Source organism: Sceloporus undulatus, chromosome 4, assembly GCF_019175285.1.
Source record: "Sceloporus undulatus isolate JIND9_A2432 ecotype Alabama chromosome 4, SceUnd_v1.1, whole genome shotgun sequence".
Lineage (NCBI taxonomy): Eukaryota > Metazoa > Chordata > Lepidosauria > Squamata > Phrynosomatidae > Sceloporus > Sceloporus undulatus.
In genome coordinates, this window is record NC_056525.1 from 150,475,058 (window position 1) to 150,501,290 (window position 26,233).

Genomic DNA, 26,233 nt, shown 5'->3' on the forward strand with positions numbered 1-26,233 from the left:
AGGGACCCAAGGTGGTTCACAATAACAATTCTAAAAACATACTGCGATAAAACTATTATAAAACATCAGCTAAAAACAATATAAAATTACAAACATTAAAACCACAATAAAATCACAATACTCATACTATATAATACCCATCCCATGACTAGACATTAAAAGCTTGCCTGAACAGTGTCGTTTCTACCTGCCAATGAAAGGCAAGCAAGGAAGGGGCCAGCCTTGCTTCCTGTGAAAGGGCATTCCAGAGGGCAGAAGCAGCCACTGAGAAGGCTCTCTCTTGTGTCTTCACCAGGCGAGCCTGTGATGGTGGAGGGACCGAGAGAAAGCCTTTCCCTGAAGATCTTAGTGCTCTAACAGGTTTGTATGGGGAGATACAGTCTCTCAAATAATCTGGACCTAAGCCGTGTAGGGCTTTATAAGTCATAAACAGCACTTTGAATTGTACCCGGAAACGAACTGGTAGCCAGTGAAGTTGTTTCAACAAGGGAGTTATGTGGTCCCTATAACTGGCCCCAGTCAGCATTCTGGCAGTGGCATTTTGCACACACTGAAGTTTCCAAACAACTAGAGTGCATTGCAGTAATCCAAATGGGATGTAATCAAGGCATGTGTCACTGTAGCAAGATCTGACGTCTCAAGGAAGGGGCACAGCTGGCACACAAGTTTCAGCTGTGCAAATGCACTCCTGGCCACTGCTGAAACCTGGGCATCCAGGCTCAGAGTGGAGACCAGGAGCATAACCAAGCTGTGAGCCTAAGATTTCTTGTCTGGATTAGGTTTCAATTTGTTTGCCCTCACCAGGCAAGCCTGTGATGATGGAGGGACCATGAGTTCCCTATAACTCCCTATAATGTTAGGGAGTTTGACAAAATTATTTGGGCCTCGTTCCTCTGAACCACTATTGGCTTAGAGGAGACAACAAGGAACAGCATATAGGTCAACACATTAGATTTCCACATTCATCAGTAAGAAATTCGACGATCCATCTTTACTCCATGTCATGTGGGCTGTCAAAGTAGTGATAAGGCCTTCCCCAGTATCCCAATAAAATACTTGACACAAGAGATACTACTACCTGGTCACATTCTATTTCAGTGACCCTCATGTCCATTTTATTCTGTGAAGGACAAGAAGAAGAATTAAGTATGTACCACTTCTTACAGGGGTGTAGTCTGTTTAACTAGCACTATAAATTATGACAGCAATTCTGCATCATCAGATATGACTACAATGATGGAGATCCATTATCACAGCTAAGTCTGATGATGTCACCACCAAAAACACATCTTTTCACCAGGCAACACCCCAACCAAAGGTCTGTATACAGATCAGGATACTAAGAAATGAGATTTATAATGCCCTCCTAGTCACACAGCACATAGAACATGCTGCTGCAGTGATCTCTTTGGGATCATGCTGCAACTGCTTTTCTTAATGTTCCGATCTGAAGCATCTCAGAAACCCTTTGGCTAGGACACTATCTGGCTGAAAAGTTAAGATTCTGGGGATCACACTTGTGAATCCCAAACTATTATGAGGTTGTAAGCCCAGCTTAAGATCTTGTAACTACTGAACAGGATGACAGGCAGTATTTGCAAATTTTCTCATCTTTGTTGAGACAGGTTGGGGTCCTGTTGGTAGTATACACAGAAATAAATTTCCTGTACACCTGTGCATATTCTTATTTGGGCACTGCAGAGGTATTCCCCTCCTTGACAGTGTCTAAGCCATCACCCCAACTTGCCATAGAGCATGTGAAACCCCCTGCACAGCCATTCCAGGCCTTATGGGCAGGATCAGAAAAGCCCCTTGCTCCCCACAGCAAGTCACAAATGATTACAGAAGCTCTGAGAGCCAAGGAACCCAGCAGCAACTCTCAGTGTTGATGTAATCATTTTGTGTCTATAACTTCCATTTGCACTTGATATGTTCGTTAACTATATATAGTTGCAAGTTTGGATGAAACTGGGAACTGTAATTCAAAAGTGAAAATGGCCACTTTCAAAGTTCCATAATGCAAAAGATGCCTTGGATAGGTTTGCTAGTAGTAGTGTAATAATCTGCAAGGCCCTCCAAAAGCGCATTCAGTACTGCTTCTATAAATGTTAGTCATTCATGTTTTCTGACAAGTTTTTTCTCTCCTGATGTGCCTTTTCAGTCATTAGCAAAGCAACTGTGAATAAATGTATGGCACACCGGGCAGGTATGTCTTTCATGTTGGAATTTTTGCACTGTGTCAATCAACTGGGTATCTGCTGCACATAGCTATATGTCTAAAGTTTTACACCACAACTGAAAATATATGTATGACTATTCATGAAATACATATTTTCAAAAGTAATGTATCTGTGGATCTGAAGAAAGACTGAGTAACAACACTAGACATCATCTCCATATATGGAAATACATCGTCCAATGGATTGAGGGCTTAGAATCCTTTTTACATTGGAACATGTAGTATATAGATGACAATTTCATATTTATAACTTTTTTGGGCATATGGATGCCCTTCACTTAATTTATGATTATTTTTTGCACTACTGTACATACTCCTTTAGTGATATTTGTTTCTAGTTTCCCTTTTCTTCCCTTATATAATTTTTGGATTACAAAGAAAGCACCTATTTGCTTTATGGAAGCTCAAAACAGTACATGGTCATTCAAGCAATCACAAGACTCACCTGGCATTTTACTAGGATGTCAAAGAAGTCATCATCTGGTTCACTGTTGCTGCTAGACATCAATCGGCCAAGGACAGATTGACTGTTATGTTGATTAAGACGAAGTCCTGGCAAGTTGCTGGCACTGGCTCGCTGATCATCTAGACGTCTACTCTGAGAGCTAACAAGTAGATCTAGAAATTCATCCGTGTGGGGTGAGACCACCGAAATCGAAAAGGCTACAAAGTAAATGAGAAGGCGTTAAGGATCAGCTTGAGTCTGCCTATACAAAGCAATTAATGTACTGATTGCACTCAGAAGCTTCAGTTATATACGTTACATTTTTTCATTGTTCTGGATGGTGTGGAGGACACTGTTGCTGTTAGTCTGTTCCTGTCTTGGAAACAATACCGCTGATCATCCATTCGGTTGCTCTGAAATCGGCTTAGCAAGTCAAAAAACCCTTCATCTCCAGGCACATCAGAGTTACTTTTCTTTCAAAAAAAGAAAAAGAAAAATCAGTCAGTTAGGACTAATACAGGGAAAACTGGCTGTTAGCAAAAAATAATAGGGGGGAAATTGTTCTAATAATGCTTAATCTCATTGGTGATTTCCATCAAAATGAATAGCGTGAGGGGTGGGGGAATGGAACAGCTAGTGAACAAAAAGCAGAGAGCATTTGGCCCAAGAAGAAAATTTTAATACAGTTCTATCTGAATGAACATAAAGCAACTTCTGTATTTGAGCTGCTTATCCAAGGTTCTATAACTGAAAGTTAAATTCATATGCTTATATCCTAGCTCACCCAACAAAATGTTCAAACTTACACTTCCATGCCAGTCCTAATGATCTTACTGACTGAGTTTGACTGGAAGTATTTTAACAAGTGTGCTTTCAATTACACTTTTAGCTGGCCTGACCAACATGATATTTTATGAGCCTTCTTTCCTCCAAAATCAAACAGTTTACAGCCAATATACCTTAAAAAGATCTTCCAGCTGCGATTTATGATATATTTTGACAGAGGTCTAAAATAATTCATTTCACCATAAATACCTTTTGCGAACTTAGTCGATGATCAATAGAATTACTAGCATCCTGAAGAACCTTTGAAGTGATGTTTTTGTATTTTTTCCCTTTTAATCGATTTACAAAGTGTAGTTTTGCTGAAGGTTTGGAAACTAGTTGTTTTTGTTTGGCCAATATTTCACTGTTCCAGTCCTGAACCTAGGAAACAAGCAACCATGATATTAAGAAACTATCCAAAAGACAGTTTCTCGCTGTGCAAAATGCTGGCTATTTTTAATTTTGTTGTCCAGGCAAGACATGTACCTTTATGTAATATATGCTTCCTTGCAGTATCCACTGCAACTCACCTTGCTCTTCTGAAGGATGAGAGAGGAATCTCCCTATTATGTTATTACAATTTGAATGAAAATCTTCTCACTACATAAGTACTACCTGCAGGAAAGAAGTCTTGTTCTCTGATATTTTTAACCACACTTTAAATTAATTGGATCGGATCCTGTCTAGGCCAATACCAGTTGAAATCTATGGCACTTTGGTTACTTATAATTTCAATGTTTCTATGGAGCTACTATAAGTAGGACTAAGTGTAGATCCAATCCATTATCTGAAAATGCACAGTGATTTCATGAACTGCAATGACAACTGGACTCATTGCATGAACTGAAGTTTCAAGTTATTCACTCTTAATTGATATACACCTTCCTTGATTGTTTCTGAAAGATAGCTATACATTTAAGAATCTAAATTTGTAAAAACCATTACCATATAAAGGCCATTCATGTAAACTTAGAATTCTCAAGTTAAAGTCTCTACTTCAGAGTTTGTGTTAACAGTTTCTCTGCACAGCTATTTATTTTGTTGATGTTAAATGCAACAAACTAAAGAAAGCTCAGAATGTCAAACTTTGTAGAAGCCATTCCATTTTGCTAAGAAGGGATCTCTTAAATTACCTTTGTTTCCAGAAAACAACATATATCCATGATCCTAAATCCAACTGCTATTTCTGATTCAAGTACAAGCCTCAGTTAACAAGCCTCTGACAGTCTCTTGTTTTACAATGTCTTTCTATACCCACTCAGCCCACTTTACTTCCTTGCTCTCTGCCTAGCTCAAAGTTTTTTAGCAGCATCAGCACTGGGATCATGGTGAAGGAAGCCAGAGAGATACAAAATTCCAGAGCTAGGTTTCAACAGTATGTCTGCAGTAAAGCCTGGGCTGGGAAAGAATTGGATTTTGCTTGAGCTAACTCTACTGCAGCTGTGTGCGCTTGTCCACAACAGACAAGGTAAATTGCAGCTGCCTCCAGAATTCCTACTGAACATGTGTAAAGTACAAAACTGGGAAATTCACTAGCAATGGATTTTGGGCCTGGATTACAGCAGCATTCATTATCTTTAGTAATGTTCTGTTTAGATATCATTTTCTTCCACCACTCCACCCCAACTATTGCTTCTGGTAATGCCAAGTACTCTCCACTCATAAAAAGAGACAGGGATAAATATTCTAACTCTAATATATGCTAAACAACTAAACTGTTTCTTGCATAGATGGATATTCTACATCCGAAAAGCAGCTACTGCTAGAGAACACAGGAGGGAAATAAGCATCATAAAGGTATAAATTGTACTCAAAACACTGAGCAGTAAAGGTAACTGTGCATGACAAATTCAATAACAGAGTTAAAAGCATACAACTGAAAGCTATGGTCTCAAGTCTTTAGCAAAAACATGATTTTGCCTGGGCATATCATAACATTACATTTAAAGAAAAGATGACATTTCTTACCCTGCAAGTTTCTCTTTGCAATTAATCCTTGCTATGATGAATTTGAACAACCTCTTCAAATACATACAGCAAAACATTTGTTGCTATATTTTTACAGAGATAATTGGCATGTACTAATTACAATTACTAATCATACCAATACTGTATTAGAAATACTGTATTAATTATATTTATAAATAATTAAAACTTATAATTAATTTTCTTTAACATTTCACAATCTCCTTAAGGCAAAGGTACAATCTGAAAGACTCTACAAAACACCTAGTGCACTTAAATTCTGAGGGGCATTTTAAAATCTACAGATTAGATCCAGACTACATTATCTGGAATCACTTTTCACTGAAATTAATGGAAACTAAATTCAAGCTCATTTGAATTATTTTTACAATCCAGGTTCTTGTATATGTACAACACACCAACCTTCTCGGGTGTTAGCTTCATAAGCTCCATGTTTTCCATACTGTGGCGACGTCCTACCCGTGGTCTAGTGCCTTGAAACAGAATTATTAGAGTTATTATTTCTCATGCTTACTAAAACATGTGTTTCTGTTGATACTAGTAACTAAATCAGAACTTTTTAATATGTAAATTCAGATTAATTTTAAAACGAAGAAGAGCATTTTAGCTTTTTCTATTATCACCAACAATCTACCAGAGTCAGAATAAGGTTTATGTTAAACTAATGTTACCTTTATTTTAAATCAGTTTGATCTAAGTATGTGGGTTTCTGATTATTTCATTACACTTTGTTTCAAGCTACTACTAGAGCTAAAAATGCAATCTTTGCTTTAATTAAGAGTTGGGTGATCCATATATGGCATCATTGGCTGAATACTAAGGAAGATCTTTGCATACTAGGATTTCTTGTGACAGAGATTATCTAATTGAACTGCTTGTGGGGGACAGTTCTATGGCAAATCCTACTGGTACAAGACTCTACAAACTATTGGAGTTGGTAGAATTCCCTTAATCAACACAACTCAACTGAGGTTGCTGCCAAGAGAAAAACAGATAAGATATATGGTCCCCCTCATTAAAAGTAATGAGCAAGGGGGAACTGGGCACCAGTCCACACCTAGTACAACAAATCCAGATAAGCAAACTCATCTGTAAAATTGGGTTCAAGGCACAACAGATGGTTCAGACAAGGGACACTGGACCAATTAGTCTGGCCAGCTGGCCATGTATTCATCATCCCAACAAACAATTTATCATTTGTTTTATAAGGAACCAGAATCTACATCACAGCTTATTATTAGCAAGTATTGACAAGTGGACTGTGAAGACTATCAAAGGTGGTGATAGGTGGCTATGAACTCTTTAAAAGCCATGTACATGTAAGGTGGCAACTTGATATAAAGGCCCAGCTAGAAGAGTTTATTTGCCAGATAATTTGTCCTTAGCTTACTATTCAGATTTGACCTGCTAAAATTTTTTGCTGCAACCATTTAAGAATCCTGAACTGTTTCCAGGAGTGATAGATATTCATTCCTTCTTTTAGCTGGAAATTTTGGCTGGGAATTTAAAATGCTTAAGTTTGTTAGACTAGCGTGGATGTTGGATCAAGCTAGATTTAATGTTTGAGATTTGTTCTGATTTCTTAAATGCTAGTTGCCATTTATGATGTCTCAATTACTATTTCATTCATTACTCCCTCACACAGTCTTTGATGCTAGTCTCACTGTAACTGCTTTAGCAATTAAGTCTGATGCCACTCTAATGATCCTTTTAGTAGTTGTGTCGTAGCTACTGATTATATTTGCTAGACATATTATAGTGCTTAAGTTGTTGTGCTGTAATCATTTTCATTAGTATTGTCTCATATTTTACATTACTAACTATTTTATAAACATGTACCGTTTTTCACCATATTTTTTACAATAAATTTTAAATTTGGGTTACTTTTGCATATAACACTGGTTCAAAGATAATTTCTCCTTGCTTACTGGAGGTATATACCAACAGTGGTACAGAAAAGATTTTCACTTATCATTAAAAACAAAATCCTAAACATGTCATTCCCAGAGGCATTGCAGAACCTTTGGAATGGCACAATTTCCTGAGGAACCAGGGAGTGGTTCCCAGACCAGTTTTCCCTAGTTTAATAGTTTATACTGAACAACCCACTGCTTCCTCTTTTTCATTTTGAAAGATTTATACCCTACTCTTTAATATGACAAGACATGCCAAAGCAGCCATGAGGTAGTGTGTGGTTTTTACCCATTGTATTCAATTCAGTTCAATCTGCCTGCTAGTGATTATGGCAAGGTGACTATATTCACACTTGCCAGGTGTTCAGCCACCAGTTCCCTAACAGATCCATCAACTATGAATCTGTAATTACACTTAACGGACCTGGGTGTTGTTTAAACTAATTTGAGATATTTGTAAAAGGAAGAGGAAGGAATTATAAGAATCAACCCAGGATTGAAGACTTAATGAAGAGGGATCTTATATTTTACTGAAAGAACAACTCCACCGTTCAGTCATTATCATGGAAGCAAACACTTACCACAGAAGCTATTATCTGGAAAATTATTTTCTGTCATCACTGAATTGTTTGTGCTAAAGCTTAGACCAAGCACCATCTGGAGATCTGAGAGGTTAAGCTTAGCTGTTAGTTCTCCAGCTTTATCTCCCACCTGCAAGCAAAAGCATTTGTCATTCTATAGCTATACTGAACAACCACAAATAGCTACCTCAGACGAGTGAGACAGGTTTTAGAATTTTCAGGAATTTCCAAGGCCTTGTCAACACTGGCCAGGATACTCCAGGGCCCAGAGTATCTTGACTTTGCAGCTGTCCTATCTTCCTATCATTACCTTGGCCTCTGTCTCCACACCACAGTACCACTGGGCTGCCCAGTGCATCCGCTGCCATTGCAAGTTGCTCACTTCTGATGTTAGAATGAGGTACCCAGCAACACTCGCATTCTAGGTGCCTTGTTTGGACCTCTTAACAGGTGACCTGCAAGGGGACTGGTGCATCAGGTGGCCCAGTGGGACCCCTGTGCAGGCAGCTGCCACAGCATGGGAACAAAGGATCCAGATCTTCACAGAGGTTAAAAGCAGCAGATAATTTTTTTTTTTACTCCATTGCAACCTTGTTATGCCCTGTTTCTGGTGTGGAACATGTTGGATGTGGTCTGGGCTGCCTGCACAAGAACAAGGGTTTGGGCTGTGCATCATTCAAACAGGACAATGCCAGACTGAAGGGGGTGGGCAGGCAGGTGGAAAGGGATTTTGGTCCATGTTGACAAGATCCAAGCGTTCAGCATTTTAAGGACTGTTAAATTACAATGTGCACCTGACCCCAATTGTGATGAAACTCTGGAGAAAAGAGGATGGCAAATAAAATGTTGGTACTTACTGTGAAGTAAGGAGGTCGCAGCTGCGAGGAAGCCAGGTGGCCGTGCTAGAGGCCAAGCTTCGGCCTCCTCGCCACCGCCACCGCCAAAGGGCCAGGTGACGACCTGGAGGCCTTTTCGCAGAGGTGGTGGCAAGGAGGCCGAGGCGGCAGCAACAGCAGCGACCAAGGAGGTAAGTAGGGAGGGAGGAGAGAGACTTTTGTCCCCAATAGCGCCATTGGGGACAATGGGACTTGAGCATACGCGGATTCTGGTATACGCTGGGGGTAGGTCCGGAACGGATCACCCGCATATACCAAGGGCCCACTGTACTGTTTTCTCTGTCAGCTCAACAGCTTGGTCATCTACTTCACTAGCACAGGAGAGCATATTTTATAGCTTCTGTAGTCCCTGCCTATTAAATGCTCTTCCTCCATAAACACAAGAAAATGTATTCCAAAATGGCTGTTATTCTGTTTTCCTTTTCTGGATTACTGGCAATGTTCATCTTTATTCTTATCTAAAATCTTCTCTAATTTCTTTTCTTCAAATAGAGAGCAACCAATATATGGACTAAGTGAAAGGTTGTCCCTAGTCCTCTGGTCTGTCTCCCAATGCTTAATATAAAGTAGTCTTCTTCCTACTACTGTAGCTGTAATTGACCTTGTTGCAAGTGTGATCTTGTAATGACTTGTACTCATCACATACTGCAACACCTTTTGAATCCTAAGTAATACTTGTTGCAAGGTATGGAGAGATAAATCCTCTCTCCAAATCTCTTGTATCAAGAGCAGTGCTGCTCTAGCAAACAACTAAACAGCTACTAAAGATCTAATTGCTAGCACAACCACTTCATCCAAACCTCCTTAATGTAGAATCTGCCCTTCTTTCTTCTACCTTCTTCATAACTGTGTTCTCTCCTTGAGGGCAACCAATTGTGAAATATATACTGAAATTGGCACATCATTATCTTCTGTAAGTGTGAGAAGAACTCATACTGCTCTTCAAGGGGATGGATCACTGCTGTATATGTAGCTACCCTTCTGTTCATGTGTGGTGATGGTGCCTTTCATGAATTCTCTTTGCCTAGTGAGTTGCATGTCATCACGTTAGTGTTTTTCAGCTCTCTGACTGACCAATTAGAATTCCTCCTTCCTGAAGAGAATCTGCCTTTTTAACACAGCACTCAGAAGTGGCCATTGCCAAATCCACTGTATTCCTAACTTTTCCCCCTAACCCCCAACTGCACCGGTAAACCTTTTGATTTTATTAAACCCTTACTTTTGTTCTTTTTGCTTTTATTAAATACTTGTATCTCATTTTCTTTAAGACTTTCCACTTATTCTGTCACCTCCACTCTTTTAATTTTCTGTTTCTACTGTTCTGCCTCTCTGAGACACCGTTGCTTGATTAAATAAAATCTTTTTTTAATATTGACTCTGAACCCTGATAAGACACTCACTGGGCAGCAGTCAACTGACTGGTTAAGTGGTTCTTCTTTTTTCACTCTGAAACTAGATGTGATGAAGTTAACAGTGCTATGTATTTTATATGTATTATCCTACTAGAGAGGCCCCTTCCCCACCACCACTCCCTTTGTGTCGTGTCTTTTTAGATTGTAAGCCTGAGGGCAGGGAATTATCCAATTAAAATTATTGTATGTACAGCGCTGTGTAAATTTACAGCACTTTATAAATAAAGGTTAATAATAATAATAATAATAATAATAATAATAATAATAATAATAATAATTTTAGAAGCTGGCACTTTATTGTTTGCCTTCTCTTTTTCTCTGAGCCCAAACACACGTCTCCATTTTCTCTTTCTAATTCAAGAGCTTCCCTTTTCTTTAAGGCATGCCATCCTTAAATTGTTGTTGCTATATGCCTCCAAATCGTTTCCAACTTATGGTGTCCCAAAGGCAAAGCAACCATTAAGGCAGGAAATGAAAAACTAGTGAGAGGGAAAGTGGGGTGAAAAGTTTCACTGAACTGGAACTTTTGGACTCCTGTCTCGAGATGCAATCACCCAAAGAATAATAATTTTACTTTGCTTCACTTCTTTTTGCTGGAATCTTATGCTGCAATACTGTATCATTTATTTTAAAAGAGATCACTGGCTTATCAGTTCCCATGACAACAGATGATCATTAGACACCTGTAACTATTTTCACATTTTTCAATTATATTTGCACAAATATGGAAGACAGTGTACTGGGGGATTTCAAATGTGCAAACGTAACCAAACAAGAGAATCATGCCCAGCTATTCCTATGATTTTGCCCATTTCTAACTTAGTTGCAAGCAAAACACTCCTAGCCATTTTAACAACCTGATATAGCTTTATCAAAAATATATGTAGCCATTTTTCCAGACATGTACATACTTATAATTTTTGAGATACATGGCACACAGCAATGAATCCATGTATACATACCTCCCTTGAAATATCTAAGTGTTTTTCTGCATAATGCATAGCTTGATCATGGTTCCCCAGGGCTGTGTATGCATTCCCTAAACTCCAGCATGCTCTTCCTTCACCGATTCTGAAAAACAGTTCAAAAGTGTCACACTTATTAAAACACTTCAGGCATTAGCTTATACAGTAACTGCTGAAATCAGTGACAACTCATTCCTGCATTACCTCAGCAGCCTGGCCGCTGCTGCATATCTGCTTCCCATGAAACTCTGATAAACTGAGCTATAATAAATAATAATAATAAAATATTTATTTCTATACCGCTTTTCCTGGGAGATCAAAGCGGTTTACAAGTTCAAAGGGAATATACATTTTAAACATGTTACAATATAATATACAGTCAAGAATACTGTCTCTTCAGGCTAGCCTGTTCTCTCCCTCACAGGCCCAAGGATGACAGTTACGGAGGGAGGGCAATGTCTCTTCAGGCCAGCCTGTTCTGTTCTGTTAATGTCATAGGAGAACATGATATGACTACTTATCATGCTAATTATGGCCATTTCATGGAGAAGCAATATAGAAGTGGGTAGTGACTGAATTAATAGTGAATCCCATGTGACCTCAGGGTCCTTAAATAAGTTAGAGTATCATGACAAACAGGTACACATCAGTACAATTTATGCATTTGTAGTTAATGGTGACAATCTCCCACTCCCAGCATGAGTCCATCTCAATGCCAACGATAACTATGCATTCAAAATAAATTTATACCGGTTAATATATAGACTATAAATAATTAATATATAGTCATAGACTTACCTATCATTCAGTTCTTCAGCAATTGCCAAGTGCTTCAGATGATAATCAATGGCTTTTTCATAGTCCTGAAGTAAGGTGTATGTATTTCCAAGACTATAACAAGCCTGCGCTTCTACAGCTCTGTCTGAAAGCTGCCTGGCAAGCTGCAGTGTCTTCCTAAAAGAATAAACAGCTAGATATAATTTCTACTTATATTATGAACATCATAATCGATATATTGGAATAAAGGTATGTGGTTTATATGGCTCTTAAATTTTAATTTCAGTTTCATTAAAATAAATCTGAAGAAAATTAGATCTCTTGCATATGCTTAAAGACAACCTGAATTAAAAAATGAAAAAACATACAGTGGAAGTTCATAATAAAGAACACAAACCATTATTAGAAGGCAATTTGGATACATGTTTTATCATGTAAACTGAAACAATTACATTATTTGTAAAGTCATATTTGAAAACTGTATTAAATAATAGACTAACTTGTAGTATTCAGCAGCAGTTTCAAATTCACCAAGGAAAATATAAGCATTTCCAAGATTACTGTAGGCTCGTCTTTCTGCAGCTCTATCACCAAATTCTTTCGCAATTAAAAGTCGCTGAAAAACAAAGTTCTCATGTTAAACTTTGAAGGAAACTGAACACCTAGAATGCATTGGTACCTTGATACACCTTACAGTGTCTCAAAAAAGAAAGAAAGAAAGAAAGAGAGCCTTTCACAGCAAGGCCTATAAAATTCAAACTGATAGCCCGTGAAGTAACATCTGGTACACTAATTACTGTTTTTTAACCACAAGATCTGAATTTACTGCATATATTCATGTGTAAGTCTAAAAATGTTACTCAAAAAATTGACCTCAAAAACCTGAGTCGACTTATCCATGTGTCAATATAAGTGCTGTACTTTACCTCTTATAAAGAAAGGAACCACCCCCTGATGAAAGGCAAGAGTGTAATCTGTCCCGGAAGCACTGTCCTCTTCTACTCTCTCATCCATCCAGCCTTTAGGGTGAGCACAAACAATTATGCCTGCAGGAATTTTTAAAGTTCTTTGGCACTGTTTTCCATTGCTTCACCCTTTGGATTCTTCATTACATATTTATCTATGGGTCATATCAAAATTCATAATTTTGCTCCCAAAACACACAGTATACATATGGTATACTGAGAATTCTAAAGCCCCTTGTCAACAAGTGATCATGCCAATCATTGTTGGTGCATCGGCTAAATAAAGAACTGAAAAGTTATGGTATGCACTGCCAGACATCTGAGACCACCAGCTTTCTGCTCTTGTGGCTTTATTTTATTTATTTATTTAGAGAGAGAATTTATACCCTGACCATCAGCCAGAAAGACTCCCAGGGTGGCTTACAAATAATTTGACAGTTTTCTGCTCTCAGTCTTACATTCTTAATAACTCAACACTTATTTATTACACTTATATCCTGCCTTTATCTCAAAATGAGATCGATAAGAAAAAGAGCATGACAGTGGGAGGGGGACTAAGTCCGGGAAATGTTGGCTGCTCTTTTTCCCCTCAGAGAGCAAAGCTGTTGGATCACGGAAGGAGGGCCTTTCACCAGCCACTGAGCCAAGGCACAATGGAGCAATGGCTAGCTACTCTTCTCTCCCTCAGAGGCCAGAGAACTTTTAGGGTTTTTTTCCTTATAAAGAGTTTAGATTCTGAAAATGTACATGTACACCTCTGCAAATATTTTACACAGAGTAAATCATTTGTATCTCTAGGAGTAACAGACAATACATTTTCTGGAAAGTACTAATATATACTTGGTTATACCTGTTCATGGGCAATGACAGCACTCCTGAAGTTCCCCAGAAGATAGTGAGTATTACCCAGGTTTCCATAAGCACGACCCTGGGCAGCTCTATCACCCAGTTCTGTCACTATTTTCAAGTTCTCCCTATTTAACAGGGAAAGAAAAAAAGTTGTTGACGTTGGTTAGGCAGGACTATACACCTAATAATAATGAAGATAATTGTTTTTTTCTGTTATTATAAAGAAAACACTTCTATGACTTTGCTGACTGATGGCCATGATATAGTGATAAACTGTGCCAGCGCCCTTTTGAATGCAGAAACACAACAATTTGTTGGGAGTTTCATGCTTCCACTTTAGCAAGGGCCCACTGAGGTGTGGCACAATCTGCATATACAGTCGGTCCTTCTTATACACGGACTTTTTACACATCGATTCAAGCATCAATGGTTTCAAAATGTTTATAAAAAAGTATAAATTTCAAATATCAAACCTTGATTTTCCATTTTTTATCAGGGACACCATTTTGCCATGTCATTATATTTAATGGGACTTGAGCATACACAGACTTTGTTATCCATGGGGGGATCTTGGAACCAAACCCCAGCGTATAACAAGGGTCCACTGGTATAGCAGGGCTTCACTGATTTCCTGAACTTCTCAATAGCAGCTGCATGATACTTAAACTCAGTCCATTTCTTAAACTCAGTCACTGAGGCTCGATATCCTGAAGTGTAAAAGATAAACTGAAGAAATTATTATTGCTTTCTGTTAATGTTTGCTTTGTACTATGTTTATGCTATGTGGGGATCATTTACCTCAGAGCTTCTCAGGCTATCTGATGTGAAGGACCAGCAATTGCTTTTTATTTTCCTAATGTGCTAGGAACCAGCATCATATTTGTGTCCACTGGCTACAACAGTTTCTTTCTTTTCTGGAAAATTGCCAAGGACCAGCAGCCAAAAACTAATAGACCACTAGTTTCAGTAGCCCTGATTTACACACACTAGTCTTCGTCTTTAGAATCAGGCAATACTCTGTTAGCCAAGAAGTTAGTCATGTATCAACTCATGTTTAGAATCTTCCAGGGAAAACTTGCTATGGTCAAAATGAGAAATATTATTTCCTTTGGGAGTTGGACCCAACTAGACATTAACTAGACATTAACATTAATACAAAGAAACAAGACTCTGGTGGCTACTAGGCATCCAAAATCTCAAAGCAAGAATATGCCTTTAAAACCACTACACCATGTTGGCTCTCATAAGATGGCTATTCCAAAAAATTAAGTTCTTGGTGACTTTTCCATGGCAAAGATATTTATATAAATCCACTACTTTGGAAAAGTAGAGCAGCACAAAGTGCTAACATAATTCAGAAAATAGAGTTCCTGATGGCACCAGCCAAGTCTACTGAAACATACGGCTAAATGGATTTTTGTTCTCATGATACAGTTTAGAACAGCATAAGTTATGAGCAGCATAATTTTTTGCTTAGTGCATATTCATCCAACTACCCAAAAATCAAACTTGCTCCTATTTTGGCTTTGTTAAAGTACATAAATAGGATTTTCTTCTTTTTCTTCGTTCACAACCTTATCATCATTGTTGAAAATGAGATGTGTTAAGCTGACCCAAAACCTAGACAAAACCAATGGCCAACAGATCTCAATGCCTTGAGACTGAAAAATCTGTGTGACTGATAACTGTACAGTGGCCCCTTCTTATTCGTAACTTGTCATCCGCAGATTCCACATCCGTGGATAGCAAGCCCCCAGTTGTCCCCAATGGTGGTACATTCCTGTGGCTGCATCACCATTAGTGACAACCGCGGAAGTCCTGCTGTCCGTGGGGGACAGTAGGGGGCGCCCCATTCCTTTGATGCTCTCCATCTGCTGCCAGCCCAGGAGGCGGGTTGAGTGTGGAGGGGGCAACAGCGCTGGAACTGGCACAGCCAGCACAAGACTCCAGGCGCAGCCATGACCGGGAGGGTATTGATGCCGACATCATCTTCCTCCCTCTCCCCTCCCCTTTCTCATCTCGTCGCCCAGAGTTCCAGAGGTGAGAGCACCCCCTGAAGGAGGGAGTGGGGTTAGCCCAGCAGGATCCCCAAGAGAGAGGAGTCGCCTCAGTGCCCCTACCTGCCCAAAAGATGCCCAGGAAGCAGGGGATTTCAGATAAGCCCCTGTTGTCCCTAATGGCGGTGTGGCTGCATGCACACACTGCCACTGGGGACAACAGCACTTGAACATCCACAGATTTTGGTATCTGCAGGGGAGATACGGAATGGATCCCCCCACAGATTCCATGGTCCCACTGTATTGAGCAGAAGCCCTTTTCCATCTGAGAAGGCTGCGTCCCTTTCTTCTCAATTGGTGGAACGTTCTGTGTCATGCTTTTACAACCTCAAAACAAGGCTCCTGTAATTATTAAATAACCCTTTAAAATGTTCAGAAGCAGTAAACAATCAAACAGCTTTCCCAATTCAGAATGCTATATGTCAATGTGCAAATCTTTATGTGTTTCCAGCTTCATCTCAGATACAATATGAGATTACATTTGTAATTCATAAAAACTTACACACCATTATGGTTTGTATAATCAAGTGGAAGTGAGCCCTTCACTATATTATCTGTGCATTAAATTCATATAGCAAGGGAATGTAAATAACATTTAGAGCTGGTGTTCCAGAACTGATGGTATTTCCATCCCTGGAAATTCAGCCATAGCATTTTAGTAACAAATATTAAATTGCTCTTGTAACTGGACAGATAAAGGAAGAGTTACAAATTTTAGACTTTGGAGAATGTTTTTGTCTATTGGATTTTAGAAATATCTGTTTTTCCTTTAAGTTCTAATCCAACCAAGTTTACTCAGAGAGAAAACTGAAATTCCGTTTTATAAATTTCTTTAACAAACCATTTCAAAATGATATAAATAAGCCCAAATTTTAAATTACATTAACTGTATTTGAAAAGATTTTTCCATTTTTAAAAACAGTTACGTACTCATAATACTCTGCAGCTTTCCGCAATGCAGCTTTAACATCTTCAGGAAACTCTCCTGGATCATGCGTACCTGCACAAGCTACACTTTTACCCTTGGAGTGATACACGTTTCCAAGGTTGTAAAGTGCTCTTGCTTCTCCAACCTGTAACACACCCAAAAATGATGAAATGAACAATTGCCTTTTGAACACTTTCAGATACAGATTAAAAAATGTTTGAGACATATAATGAAATATGTGAAGGCACTGTCTAATATAAAATTACTGCAGTTCCAAGCTTATAGGACTTCATAGTGCTCAAGATTACACCTGGCTTCATAAAATCTAAGGAACATTTCAAAATCTTAAGTTGCGTAAAAAGTACAAAATGCCCAAATAAGTAAGCAAATGAAAATATATATCATAATCTACATACAGAAACTGTTAAGGATTCCAAATTTCTGGGGAAACACTGGGCAGACTTCAGAGTCCGGGAGGAGGTCTGCTTTGCAAATGCAAATAACTCACTGTTCCTGACAAAGATCCTCAGCACTGTCCTCTCAAGTAGTCTCTACATACATGTACAATTTTCAGTACCTACATTCCTAGTAACGAATGTCCAAGTATGCAATTTCAAGACAGTATTAACATTCACAAGCACAAGGGAATTACTTGACCTGTTGGGGCTCTCTCATTATTTTGCAATGTCAAATGGCTATTCCATTTAATCCATCAGGTAAATTGAAATCCATTAACTCTGTCATGAGATGTAGAACTTGGTTATACCAAATTCTAGTCCTCATTTACTTTCATAGCTGGTATCTTCTTAAGTTGGAAAGAAATCCAAAATAAGTCTTCCAGCATATTCATTTTTCTAACTGTAAGTAACATTCTGCAGCATATAATGTATCTTAGAACAATGTTTTCCAAAAGCTTGGGCTCTCTTTGCTGGAAATCCAGTGTTCAACATTTACACAGTTTCCTCCACAGATGGTTGGTTGTTTGCCCCAAAAATTTTATTGCAAGCTGAATAATGGTGCAAAGAAAAACACGACATATCCTGCCCAGTTTATTTTATAGAGATTTGTGGAAAGAGAAAAAGATTTTAAAAATACTTATGCTAGGATGTGTGAAATAGTGCTCCAGCAGCCTCTTAAATGATCTGTTTATCATGAGCTTTTACAGTAATGGAACAAAACTAGCATCATTCTGCTGTTTGCACCAGATTATAGTTGCTATAGTTTAAACTACAGCAAGATTTTAGCATGGGTGATGTGGGGTTATTTCTCTATATAGTGATGAATACAGTAATTACTCTTACCTTGTCACTTAGATCTCTGGAAATGTCAAGGTGTCTTTGACAGCAGACAATTGCTTCTTCGTAATTTCCAAGGACTTTTAAGGTATTTCCTAAATTCCCACTTGCTTTAGCTTCTCCTAGTTGGTCTCCTATGGTCCTAAAAATTGAAGAAAACACCCAATAATACTTATTTTTTAAAATAAAGGTGTGTTGAAATCCATTTTACTCAACAGAATTTTTCACCAATAAGTAACATCCACATTAGGAAACTCATGTTCATCATAATTCAAACACCTCTGAACACCAATCCCAAACACTGTTACTCAAAACCAACACTTTGATCTATATCCTAGATCAACCTGAATCCTGTGATGTGGCATATATTACAGACTAAGACCTGTTACAGACAGCCAAAATAAAGCTGCTTCGAGTCACAGTGGAGGTATGGTGTTTCAATGATGCACCATCCTAAGAGTCCAGAAGCCACACCAAAGACATGATCCAGTCTTGAGCGTGGCTTTGGTGCGACATCTGGACTCTTAGGACGCATGCATCATTGAAACACCATACCTCCACTGTGACTCGAAGCAGCTTTATTTTGGCTGTCTGTAACAGGCCTCAGTCTTATAATCCCCAACTTGCTGGTCAATGGTCAGGACTGATGGGAGTGGACACTTTATTATTATTAACAGTATTAATCAATTTGTGTACTACTTCCGACATCTGGTGGTATGTTAAAATGGTGCACAACAAATGGGGGGAAAACATTTAAAAGGCAACCATTAGAAATATTTTAAAACCAAAATATTAAAACACTACATTAAAATAATAAACTTTGAGGTTGAAAACATATCTCTGTACTAACTGAAACAGCATAGTTTGATAAGGTTGGGGGGGTTAAGAGGTGCATCTAACAGCTCCTAGACCTAGAGTATGCAACAGCTGATGCTCAACAAATAATTAGTAGGATTGTAGATGGCAATCACAGAGCAACAAACAGGGTTTCTCTCCATGATGCGCATGGTATTTATCAGGTAAGACTATTTTAAAACAAGAACATATCTGGATGATTATAAAGGTACCACAGTGTTAAGTTACCTTGCAAGGGTTAAATCATGGTGGTGATATTCCAAAGCTTTTGCATATTCATGCAAGTAGAAGTACGCATTGCCCAGCTGGCTGTAAATTGCACTGAGAGTTTTTAAGTCTTCAGTTCCAACCTGAACTGCAGCTTCGAAGAAGGATACACCAGCTCGACAGTCTCCTGCTTTACACAACCGTTCTCCTTCCAAAGCAAGCTCCAGGCAAGAAGCTTCCATTCTGCAGACATAGGATACAAAGAAATTATAAGTTAAATAAAAAGCTGTTAGCTACATACTAGTTTTGATTAACACTATATAAAGTTTATTTCAAACACACATTGAAACAGATGTTTGTTTTGCAGCACAAACCTAACATTAAGTTCTAATTGGGTGTATTCAATCAGTTATATTACATGGCATTACCTTCCTCTGTAAACAGTGCAGTAGCAAACAATTTGACAGCCATAAAGTTTGGTGGCCTATGGCACATTAATCATCATAACACAAAGGTCACTTGAAATAAATAAATACCCTCTTTCAATTGAAAATATCAGACACACCCAGGTAACTGGAACTCTCTCAGCATGTGCAAACATAAATAATATGGCTGTTCACAAGCCTCTTGCTTAAGAAATTAATAGTAAAAGTCCATGTCACATTACTGGAGAAAGGCTGCATCTCCCCAGTTAATAGCTATTTTCAAAGCTGGGCTGATGGCTACAGACATACGTGCCCATCCTGCATAAAACTGCTGAAAGATTTTATCCATGATTAGCAGGTTTCAAAGAGTACAGTAGTACACATCACTAGAATGCAAAGCTGTGGTTATGCCATCCCTAACCTTCTTATCTGCAGCCCATACATTTGGAAAATCATGGTATTATAATCTCTATCTGGATGTGCTCTTGGTGGTATATTAAGCATGTCTGTATGTGAAAGAAACTGATACATATTCAACTCTTCCTCTCCTTCACTAGCATCTCCTGAGGTCATCAGGACATACTACAGTGATTTCCCTATTGTGGAGCTGATGAAGGGTTTACAGTGGGGAAATGGCATGGGGAAGGGAGTTAAACAGCCTCTCCCCGAGTGTTCCTCCTTTTCAGTGCAGTCCCATAAGGCTGCTGAACATGAACTGGGAAAGCACCCAATCAGATACGATACTACTATTGCCTGTGTCTGCTTTGGACTTCCCTGGATACTATGGTACTGTATATGTATCCCTCATATTTCCACTTCCTTTGTTATGCTGGACCTTCAGAGCTGACTGACGCCAAGCAAATATAAGATTAAGATTAAATATATCATTTACAAATAAAAATTAAAGTAATTGCTCCAAAATATATGAACAGACTATCTTTGTAATTAATGCCCAATGCCCAATGGTAGCTTAACCAAGTTAAGAAAGCATATCAAAGATGAATACAATTCAGTTACTAATGTGTAAATTACTACTGTAAGAGATGTCATAATTTAATACAATCTCCTTTAACACCAGCTATGACTCTAACAACAATCACTCATTTTCACACATATTATGCAGCACTTTTAAAGGAGAAAATAAAGGCTTTTGGGTACAGTGCATAAGCCCTACTCCTGCTGGGCTATTCTGAATTTCAGGAACTCCAAGTTTTTCAACTCTCACCCACTCAAACCTCCACATCAAAACCCTGGTTTCTCATCTACATTTTGTTCTTGGCTTAGACTTTTATACATAGAGAAGAAACTACAGTAATTCCTGCCAGCTGGACCATATAACGCCAGGGCAGGATTCAGCCAGCAGGAATTATTTCACCATGCTTTGAACTGTTTTGGATGGAAAAACGTTCCAAATATGTGGGTGGCTCTTCTGGAAAGATGAACCATGGAAACCTTCCCTCTCTTTTTCCTGCACTTCTAAGGAGCCCAGCCTATAAGTGGGTTAAGATCAACAATTAACACTAAATAAAACTCAATTGACATATTACCACAGCCTTTTAAAAAAAGTAAGTTGTTAAAATAAAAGGAATAAATAGAAACATGCAAAGAGTCTAAAGAGGTTCCTTGTAGAAATATCCCTCCCACACCAAGTTTTACTGCAATTCCCTTTATTCCTAGCAAGTATCACCAATAGTAGGTATTTGTGAGAGTTGCAGTTCAATAGTACCTAGAGGATCATACGTTCTAGCTCCCCAGACAATTATAGATGACTGTGCAGTCTCTACTTATAGACTTCCTCTGAAGGAGAGGACAAGAGTGAAATAAAGACAAATGCCCTTGAGGTAATGTCTTCCATTCTTACAATTGCTTTTTCCATTAAGATGTTTCTTCTACTGTTCATCTAAAATCTACTCTCTAACATCTAAAGCCCTTAAGATCAGGTTTGGCTATCTGAGATAGCAGAGCACTAGGCTTGCCTTCTGCATGACAGCCCTTAAGGTTTTTGAAAAGTACCATCAAATCCTCTTTCCTCTGTCTTCTCTTTTCCAAGATAAACACACCCAATTCTTCAACCATTCCTCACATAACTTGCTTTTCATAGCGCTGACAACATTTACTCTCTGCCCATTCCAATTTGTCTTCATACCTCCTGAGGTGCTCAACCAGAACTAGACAAAGTACTCCAAATATGCCCTGCCTTGTGCAGAACAAGTTACACATTTATTACTATAACTGAGAAATCAGGATTATATGAATGCAGCATTAGCCCTTTTTTGCAGCTGGCTCACATTCAGGCTGTGAACAACTATACTCCCAGGATCTTTTTCACATAGACCACTGCTGAGCCAAGCATCTCATTTCCTATAGCTATACATTAGATTCCCATCTCCATACAGAACTTTGTATTTCTCTCTGCTGAACTTTATTTCGTAGGTTTTAGCTCAGTTTTTCATTCTATCAAGTTTGTACTGGAGCAGAACTTGTGGTCTGACAGATATTACTGACTCCTTGCATGGTCCAGTGGTCAGGATTGATGGGTTATGTAGTCCAGTAATCTGAACGGTCACAGGTTTTCCATCTCTATGTCATTAATGAAAGCACTGAAGAGTATTGGACACAGGACCGAGCCCTGCAGCATCCCTTGAAACCTTCCTCCAGTTTGATGAGAAACCATTTGGGTAAAGTTTGCTATAAATGTACCTGATAGTACTATAATCAACTTGCATATAACCAGTTTGCTAACCAAGCTATCATGGCAGTGGCTTTGTCAAGTGCTTTGTTGGAAACATGGCAATTTTACATCCATCAACAATTATACTAACACATCAATTCTTTCAAAAGCAGTTCTGGATGGCAATATATAAACTATAAATAGTTAAAACACAATAAATTAAATCCCAAGCCCTGCCACAATTTCCAATATATAACATTACATTTTGCTGTATCTTACTATCTTGAAATACATTCTAAGCAAAAAACAGCTTAGCACCGCCCGCTGCTAATCAAGTTATTTTTAAAGTTCCCAATGCCAGATGGGCTTCCGTTGAGAGAAGCAGCATATTCTCAGCATAAATTTAATTAATACACCTTCATACCACACATCTCCTTTCTCCATAGAAAAAAATATTTTTTTCATAACCATAGTAATAAAACCTATTTGCATTACAAAGTACTGTTAGTTCTACAGTATAACAGATATTGATCAACATTTACACTCAAGGCTAGTGAACTAAACAGAAACTATTTTTAAAGTCATTATAAAACAGCCTATGTATACTAGAGAAATTGAAGCACAAAATCATAAACATGGTGAAAGAGCAACTGATTTAATCAACAATAAATTATATGACAACTCAAATACTGCTGGATACACTATATAACATCTTTTCCTTTGCTATAGTATTGCTATAGAATATAGTATAGTACATTGCTATAGAATATACTATAGTATATGCTATAGCATTGCTATATAATATAGTATAGTATTCCTTTGCTATAGTTTGCTATAGAATATTTTAAAATTTCTGATCAAAACTACTGTATGAAAACTAGCAAGTAAAAAGTAAGTACTGAAAACATACTACACCTTTTAGCCTTTGACATTCCACAGCCTAGACATAAAGATATGACAGACATTCTTAGCTTTTGAAGTAAAAAAATTTGGATGCCCAGTAGCCAGGAACTGCGTAGAATAAAAGTTATATTTCAGTCTAGGAAGTCTCCACAAGTCTAGCGTCCCCAACTGACTAGCCATAACACATGCAGGATGGCTTCAACTGACGTCCAGAAGATCCTAAAATCGGCTAACCACCATCTGCTTTCAATTTGGTACAACAAGGCAGTCTAACATGACTTAGACAAAACCAAAATTGATTGCAACACTATGTCATACCATCACAACAACAGATTTAACACACTCCATTGGGTAATCTTAACTAATCTTATCCCCTCCAAAGAGGTTCTCTCCGGGCGCCTCATGTTAACTGTCACTTTCAATTAACTTGACATTTAGAAATTATGGCACTCAAGTGACATATAAGCTCAACTTGATAAATTCCCAGTAATACTTTCTTGAACTTCCACATTCTTAAAAAAATTCACACGGTTGGAATTGGAATCTATTATTAAAGATGATTTTAAACTACAAAATAGGATGTTTGAAGACAGTGACTTAGGAACAGATAGAGACAAAACATGGAGTATATTTGGAAGGGGACATACCCCACAAGCATGTAAAGACAAAAGACAAAGGTACACAACTGTTGTAAAACAATGACAGATATAATTCAAGTGTGCAGAAATTGGGTTTTGGTATGCCATAGTCAAGAGCATGACCAAAGAAGCTTTGGGAAGAAAAGCTGTTTAGAGGCAACTCAATGAAGCTAAAAGCTGGGCCTTAAAATCAAGATGTATATAACCTCAGTTAATTACAGGAACAGAATTAGCAGCTGGGTAAAGAGCTTTGCGACCATTTATATCTAAACAAATGTTATACTAACATGTTAAGAGATAGTAAAAACAGGGTTGGCATACGCATTTATAAATTCATGAAACAGTCATAGGAAGAGAAGTTTTGTATTCTGACTGTCTTTTTTCCAGAAGTTTTGTACAAACCCATTATTCACTAACTGAATACTGTACCTAATAAATGGATACACTGTTAAGGGCAGCAAATACGGAGGAGGAGCCATTTGTTTATGTACTCATCGTACAGATTTTTTGGACCTTGTGTAAATTATTAGTGCTTCATTTTAATTTTTTGCTTCTGAATTACACAGTTGACTTATTCTTCTCTTCACAGGAAACTTTTTAAATATGTCTAATTTTCACACTCCTAAGCTAACACAATTACTCTAATTTAATTATGACTGTTTTCTTAAAATAGAGAACATCTCTTTCAACTTCTCAAATATTTTAACATGTGTTTTATTTTCACATGCAGTACGCCTCCATTTCCGCTGAGGCTGGCATCCATGGTGGTCTGGATGCTCTCTAGTCTCCAAATGACACCCCTTTAGGATCGCCAATGAGAGCCACCACTGGAGGGACTGATAGATGTGGCTAGGCACTGAGATCCTCTTGGAAATTTTGAAGGCAATGGCTGTCTGGTGAGATAGGAGAAGCCAGTGCAGTGGTCTGGTGTGGAATCACGCCCAAGGGAGGCAATTGATGGCATAACATTTTCTGTCTTGTACAATCACCAGACAGAGAGGAGAATTAAAATATGCGGTGCAATCTCCATATCTCCTCGATCCCTTTCAGTCTGGTTTCCGCCCAAGGCATCCTCCTGAGACAGCTCTCACTAAGATCTCAAATGACCTTTTACAGGCCAAGGCAAATGGCCTTTACTCTGTTCTCATCCTTCTTGATTTGTCTGCAGCCTTTGACACTGTTGATCACTGTCTCCTAATTGACATACTCTCTGACCTTGGGTTCTCAGACTGTTCTCGACTGGTTTAGATCTTACTTGTCTGGCAGATCTTTTGCAGTAGTTGCAGGGGGTCAGACTTCTTCTCCTGTTCCTTTATCTGTTGGAGTTCCCCAGGGCTCTGTTCTGGGTCCCCTTCTGTTTTCTCTCTACACACTGTCCTTAGGAAAACTCATTAGCTCTTTTGGTTTTTCCTACCATCTGTATGCCGATGACACCCAGCTGTATCTTTCTGCCCCTGACCTTTCTCCAAGGTTTGAACAGCAAGTTTCGTCTTGCCTCACAGCTGTCTCGCAGTGGATGCACCATCGGCGTTTGAAGCTCAACATGTCCAAGACGGAGCTTCTTGTCTTTCCTCCTAAGCCCACCCTTCAACACTCCTTTTCTGTCTCTGTGGACAACATTTCCATTCAACCAGTCCAGCAAGCCCACAGTCTTGGTTTTATCTTTGACTCTTCTCTGTCGTGTATCCCTCAGATCCAGACCACAGCCAAAGCTTGTAGATTCTTTTTGTACAATATTGCTAAAATCCAACCTTATCTCTCCGCCTCTACTGCCAAGATCCTGATCCATGCCCTAGTGGTCTCACGACTTGATTACTGTAACATCCTTCTGGCAGGGCTTCCTCTTTCTCACCTCCGTCCTTTAATTTCTGTCCAGCATTCAGCTGCATGCATTATCAGATCCGCCCACCGCTCTGACCACATCTCCCCTGTGTTGGCATCCCTTCACTGGCTCCCCCTCCCTTTCCGCATTCAGTATAAGCTCCTGCTGTTGACATTTAAAGCCCTCCATGGACTGGCCCCTCCTTACTTATCAGACCTTATTTCTCCTCACCTTCCCACCAGGGCCCTCCATTCTGGTAGTCAAGGTGTGCTGTCCCAGCCCAGGATTTCCTCTGCCCCATCTTGAATTTGCCCCTTTTCACTTGCTGGCCCTCACTCCTGGAACCTTCTTCCCCCACAAGCAAGAGCCATCACTTCTTTAACCAGCTTCAAAACGGAGTTGAAGACCATCCTGTTCAGGGAAGCGTTCCCAGGCATTGCATAATTGTCACTTCCTATTTGATGTTCTTTTAGTGCCTGTTTTATTGAATCATTTCCTATATTGCTATGTATTTTATATGTATTATCCTACTAGAGCGGCCCCTTCCCTACCACCACTCCCTTTGTGTCGAGTCTTTTT

General features: G+C 38.8%; 1 protein-coding gene across 2 annotated transcripts in view; it reads right to left on the reverse strand.

The window, feature by feature from the left end:
* Positions 1-26,233, reverse strand: part of GPSM2 (G protein signaling modulator 2) — a 46,872-nt gene that overhangs the window by 1,373 nt on the left and 19,266 nt on the right. Inside the window, exons 3-15 of one of the 2 annotated variants that reach the window (XM_042464030.1) lie at positions 19,217-19,438; positions 18,140-18,275; positions 16,841-16,983; positions 13,855-13,978; positions 12,540-12,655; positions 12,061-12,216; positions 11,260-11,368; positions 7,990-8,119; positions 5,898-5,968; positions 3,720-3,890; positions 3,004-3,157; positions 2,685-2,902; positions 1,079-1,120 (exon numbers count right to left, since the gene is read on the reverse strand). In XM_042464030.1, the coding sequence (XP_042319964.1) occupies positions 1,079-1,120; positions 2,685-2,902; positions 3,004-3,157; positions 3,720-3,890; positions 5,898-5,968; positions 7,990-8,119; positions 11,260-11,368; positions 12,061-12,216; positions 12,540-12,655; positions 13,855-13,978; positions 16,841-16,983; positions 18,140-18,275; positions 19,217-19,438 (1,792 nt within the window). The remainder of the gene's footprint in view (positions 1-1,078; positions 1,121-2,684; positions 2,903-3,003; positions 3,158-3,719; positions 3,891-5,897; positions 5,969-7,989; positions 8,120-11,259; positions 11,369-12,060; positions 12,217-12,539; positions 12,656-13,854; positions 13,979-16,840; positions 16,984-18,139; positions 18,276-19,216; positions 19,439-26,233) is intronic. The other variant, XM_042464031.1, reaches the window with a different exon arrangement.